The 6232-nt window shown below is 38.6% G+C and overlaps 1 protein-coding gene across 1 annotated transcript in view; it reads left to right on the forward strand.

Annotated features, from left to right (window-relative positions):
• Positions 1-5720: 5720 nt before the first annotated feature.
• The window catches only part of MYBPC3 (myosin binding protein C3), a 62481-nt gene continuing 61969 nt past the window's right edge, over positions 5721-6232 (forward strand). Inside the window, exon 1 of the mRNA XM_035902949.1 lies at positions 5721-5745. Within this exon, the coding sequence (XP_035758842.1) occupies positions 5721-5745 (25 nt within the window). The remainder of the gene's footprint in view (positions 5746-6232) is intronic.

Here is a 6232-nt window from a genome sequence, read left to right on the forward strand (position 1 = left end):
TCCCCCTTCCACTTTCTCCCACCCACCAACACTTTGTTTCTTTCTCAGCTAGACCCAGCTATCCACTCCCAGCTCTTTGTTCAGCTTTTCTCCATTTCCAGACTTAGCCAGCAGATGCCTCCATATTTCGTAGATCCCAGTGGCTTTATTCTCAGTTCCAATATATTTGTTCAGCCATTTGTAGTTTTCCCATCCCACATCCTCTTACAGTTTCAGTCTTATCACCTACTGACTCCCAGTTCTCTTCCCTCACTCCCATTTGTACCCCATCTCCCCATTCAATATACTTGTCCTTTAAGGATCTATTTCAAACCCCTCCCACAACCTACACAGATACAATCATATATTTTTATTTCCTTGTCCCACTCTACTTGCTGTGTTCCATTCTCTCCCAGAAGGTCCAATTCTTTGCCTCCCATTTTGTATGCACCTAAGGGAGATGCTATTTGGAATCCGCGGCATACTTGCTGTTTGCTCTTAGTTCAAGTATGTGGATTCAGCCCAAGCCCCACAGTAGCCCAGAGACAAACACAGAAAATTCTGGTGACGCCTACACTGGACCCAACTGACACAGTCCAAACTTTTTCAGAGGATAAAATTTAGAAGGTTCTCATGGAGCATATGTAGACTGCATTTTTTTCTATAGTCTAGAATATGGAGCAACTCAGACTGGTTATCATGAAGCCTGTTGATAGTACATCCCTGAAATGAAAGCAAGTTAACTGTCAAATGTCCAGAAAGATCCGAAATATGGAGTGTAAAGTGTAAGAATACAAAATGGTTGTGCAGAGGGAAGCTCAAATAAGCAGGATCGGCCTTACCCAGATCTCATAAGCCCTTGTAAACTCAAGTTCTGTCAGTGAGGCCAAATGCCTTTGCACCGTGCACCCCAGAGCTCTGTGTTTCAAAAGTACAAAGGAAACAGTCTGCCTGGTTTCGTGGGTGCACTGCGCTTCAGTGAATGACTCCTGCTGGACCTGTGCTCTGCACTGAGCCAGTTCAGCTATTCCACCATTCACATCACTAAATCCGCAGCCCCTGGAACTGAGAGGTAATTACACTACCTTGTCCTCAGAAACTGCTGAATCATGGAGGAGGTGATATTTTCACAAAACAAAACTAAAAGGCAGAGACACAAATAAATAGAGACAGAGAGAAGAAATCAAATGGCATGACAGAATCTAAAAGCAAAAAAAGCCCAAAGTAGAAAAGTAATACATAGATTTTCCGCCTGGATAGCTACATTTGGGCAAAGCCATAAACATCTAAAACCATAGCCTTTTAATAGGAAGTTGGATAGTCTCATTAGAAGGGGGTGCTGCTAACTTTGCCTATAAATAATAAATCCTCAGGTTTCTCTGCATAAGACATGCTGCAACTATCCAAAATCAGGAGGATATCTCACACGGCTTGTCACTGCAGGCCACCTATTACTGTCATTTTTTAACTTGACTTTGAACTACATGATGAAAGCCACTGTCTGAGGCACAGAACAGTAATTTCAGACTTGAAAGATAATACCTCTGATGAAGAAAGGACACCCTTTCCCCCCTCATTCACTTTTTTAGCAAAGCCCCAGAGACATTACGTGTTGCTTCACTATGCTTGTACATCGGTCTCATTTGAATATAAGATGAAACTTCACAGACTTTCTAAAAAATTGTCTAGTGTTGTGATGCACTGCTGAGTAGTTATCACAATTCACTACGCATCTATTTTGTACCAGTGTAACCATCGCTATCATATTTAATTTGCATAACAATTTAGTTATTAAAAGTGGCTACATAAATAAATATAATGTAGAAAATGCTAGAAAAAAGTTTACAATTACAACAATGCTGCCACCTGGTTAACCATCAGTGTAATAGCAGAGAAAACATTCATTTTGCTCTGCCTTGAATATACAGACACTATTTTAAATAACATTTAAAATCACAAAAGCCGAAAAGTTATAACTGGAATAGGATCATCTCCCTGCATCAGATTAAATCATTCTCGTGGCTCTGCTTCACTGTGGGGAAGAACTTAACTCATACCCTCCCCAGATTAAACTCAATTCTGAATCCTGGAAAGTATCTGCGGAGAATAACCAGCTAAGGGAGTGACTCACCACAGTACTTGAATTAAATATGCCTGATTTGGAGCCCACAAGTAGTCAGAATTAAGTCCGTGTTTAAAGTTATTCATGTCCTCCAGTAGCTTGCTGAATTAAAACTGTACCACTAAATGTTTACAGAAAGAATCAAATCTACAGTGAGAAAGATACAGAATAGATAAAATTAAATCCCGAGAAAAGAAAATAGGTGCTGTCACAGGTGGAAAATCCATTCATGAAAAGGAAAATGCTACAACCACATTAAATAAGGAATATGTATTTAAACAAAGAAAAAACCACACATACTGTGTTGGGAAACATGAAATGTAGTGGGAAAAGGTTCCTAGGCACTTATGAAAGTCCATAACTCTTCAAGTCTAGAACAGTTTCTAAGTATCTGTGATAAATAAGCAGGAGAGAGTGCAAAACAGAATAAACTTGTTTACATGATCCCGGCAAGTATTGTTGGGATGAACTCCTGCATGCTGTAGTCCCTACATTAATAAAGAAATGCAGAGTATAAGTCTATATATACATTGTCTAGCTTTTCTTTCTAATACACAGTGAGAATGCTTCATCATCTTATTATATATATTTAATGATCAATTATCCTAGAGTATTAGATTTTTTTAGATCAGCATAAACTTCTTTCAAATTCCCCAGGAAATAATGGCTCATAGACAGTTACTGACATACTACCCTCGAACAACTCACCCTTAGAATTCAACCTAATGAATCTCCTTTGGCAACACCATTTAGATCATCCCACGTTGCAAAGAAACACACGAACGCAATTATTCTGCAAGCCATGCAATGGCAGGATGAACTCGCCATTTGCCCTGGAGGAAGCAGGACCCTTCCATTGCTGTCAAGGTGATGGAAGTGACCTCTTACAGACATGTCATTGTCAGACACATGCCTGACAATTTTACAGTCAAATACCTGACAATAAGAAAGCAGCAAATAACAGAAAAAATTTTTGCCCTAAAAAATTGGAGGTGCTGTGACAAAAGTATAGAAAACAACCAACATTCAGACACTGAATGGCTATTTCTCTTCTCCCAGAACAAGAGGATATTCAAATTAAAATTTAGAAAATTCAGAATCAATAATGCAATCCCTATTTTTTACCATGTGTATTTCAACAGTGGAATCACCACTGGTGGAAAGCATTGAGGCCAAGTAGTTAATGTCGTTTTAGAGAGAAATTAGTATTTAGGTGAATCAATAACATTAAGAGTTCCAAGAACTTAGAAGAAATATTTAAGATGTACTTAAGGCAATATGTATTAGCATTCAGAATGAGTTCTGTGTTAGATATGAATTATCCCATATTCCAAGATTCTCAGTTCTTGCTTTGAAGCACCTCCTGACACTCACAGAGAACAAATACAGGCTTGGAGTATACGATAAATACTACATGCCTGCATTTTAAAGGGTTTGCATTTAAGTATATATTTCCTTTAAACCCATACAAATGGGCTTATTTCCACTTACACTATTTTAGTTAACGGTAATAAAAGCCTATGGTGCTAACTGTAAAAAAACCTTCAGAACTGAACAATCTTTTGAGAATCCAAATCTAATATAACATGTCAGCATACTATGTATTTTATCAAATTAAGAACCTCAGGACATAGCATATAGGCTTTCAGTAAAAATAATTATTTGCCAGTAGGTGAGGGAGAAAGGATGATGTAGCAAAACTAAGTTTTCTAGGCAAAATTATTCCTGAGGAAGATTAGCATATTTTGATGGCAATTGCAAGGTTTCATGTTTTAGATACTGCAGAAGTAACTTCTAGTCAGTTAATTTTCTTTGTAAACGTTATTTCAAGGGCATATACTAGAGAGGCAACTAATCTGAGAAGAAGTGTGGCTCTGAACACAGTCCACCTCTGGATAATCTGCATAGATTTATTTCTTACTCCATACCAGTCAGCGGTAGCTCTGCCTCCTATGGCCTCCATTGTCAAAGATTGCAGGGAGACAACTCTCTTCCCAGAGGGGATCTGGATGCAGTTCCAACAGCGTGTTGGGGATCAGCTCTGGAGAGAACAGGGAGTTAATGGCAGCTCTCTAATAGGAAGAAACAGTTCAGAAAGGAATAATGATCTTCTCTAGTTGAGTGAGATTTTTCACGCTGTGGGACCCAAGACCTTTGAAAGAGTTCAAGCCAAAACAAATAGATGAGATTTCCTGACTTCAGGCACAGGATAGTAGATCAAAAATGTATCATGCTAACTTGTGCTCCACTAGAAACGGAGGCAACAGAAAATGTACATAGGTCCTATCCTGCCCATCTTCCTCACTCATATGTAAAAAATTCTTTCAGGGGAAGGGGAGGAAGTATTTGGCCCAAAATCAGAAGAGGTAGCAGCAGTCATTCTTGCATGTTCACATTTGTCCTATCAGCCAACCCAGAGACTCAGATGTGAAAGTCAGACACAAAGTAGAGTGACTGATGGGCTGCGTGCACACTTGTCTATTCCGAGCTCTCTACCAAAAGCAGAAATCCTTTATATTGAGGTTTTTACAGGCTAGTAAAACTGGAAATACTGAAAACCACATTTTTTTAAAATTCTTTTTTCACTAGTAGAGGTAGCTAAAATGTGCTAAATGCTTGGCCTAGAGAGTTTCTCTGATAAAGCTCAGAACTCAGCATGATATACCACCAAGTCAATTAAGGGATGATTGATTGTCCACAGTTACTATTCTGACATATGCTAAATGTATGAATAAATAAGAGGTCACGACTGGAGCATGAAATGGTAATACCAACATAATTTTCTAGTGAGATTTCCCCCAGATCTTTTCTATATAATTAAACAAAAATAAAATTTCTACAGATATCTAATAGAATCTTGGAACAATTCTTAAATAGTACTTAAAAGAAAAGAAAGACTCACTAGTTTTCAAGAAATATATGCTGCGGATCAAGTAGGTGGATGGGGAGGGAGGACTGAAACTATTTAAGTAGTGTCATGCTTTCTAGTTGTGACTGAAAATGTCAGTAATGTATAAATGTCTCTGAAAAATAGTTATTTTCTGAAGTTTCACATTTAGATCTACAAACACACCTTCTTCTGTAAAAGAGAAAACAAGAAACAAGAAAAAAAGCTCTGAGGGGCTGTTCATTTCTGACTCAATTATAACAATAACAAAGACTGAAATAGGTAGCAAGAATGCAAGCAGACACTTAGTAAGTACAGAACCAGCATACAGGAGATGTAACTATCAGATCAAGTTTGCTGAATGTGGCAGTGTAGGAATTCTTAATGCAATACATATGTGAAGCTGGAAAATGTACTGTATGCATGTGCAACATCAGATTGTACTCTGGTTTGTACCAACAGATCAGTGGTAGCCAGTCTTGGGTGGTTTGAGCTCTCTGGCTCCTGGAACTTGGCTATATTTATCCCAGCTGATGTAGCCTGTCAAGTGTGTCCTGCTGTTGATAAGGTGCCGTAGTTGACAACAGTAGGGGATCAAGTGGGAGGAGCAGGATGGGGGCTTCCACCAAGTGTGTCTTTAGAGGGTCTCAGAAGCCCTGCAGTTTCATTCCTGTTTAGCTCAGACCCTGCTTTCTAGATACAACTGGGAGCTTCATCAGAAACAAAGTGAAGATGCCAGAGCCTGTAAAGAAAACAGGTAAGGATCATAACTGACAGACAAAACCTAAGAACAGCTCGACAGAGAAAAATGTCAGTAGCTTTTGTACACTAGAGAAATGAGATGCCTCAGTGGAAAAAAAAATAGAGAGGAAAAAGAGACGGTATTTTATGAAGTTATAAATATAAGAGATGTTGAGTAATCTTGCAGAGAAATCAGTAACTAGTCTGGCCACCCTCAGCCACAGAATTTTCTCAAGAGACTTTGGATGAGGAAAGAATAGTGGCGAAATGCGTTTAATTATCAGATTCTTTTAATTTCTCATTTCCTTTCCCAGTCATTTTTAGGACTCTGAAAAAAGCTTGTAGTCTCTCTCTTGGGCAGTTGGGCAGTATAAGAGTCTCTGGTTTTGTTTTGGTTTTTCCCCTGATACTTTTGAGGAAGTGTATGCAGCAAACTTTGATGGTATTTGTTGTTAGCAAAATCTCTGGGAAAATGAAAGCAAATGGTACCTGATTCAGAGCTT

The sequence above is a fragment of the Egretta garzetta genome, unplaced genomic scaffold (assembly GCF_000687185.1).
Source record: "Egretta garzetta isolate BGI_Z169 unplaced genomic scaffold, ASM68718v1 scaffold329, whole genome shotgun sequence".
Lineage (NCBI taxonomy): Eukaryota > Metazoa > Chordata > Aves > Pelecaniformes > Ardeidae > Egretta > Egretta garzetta.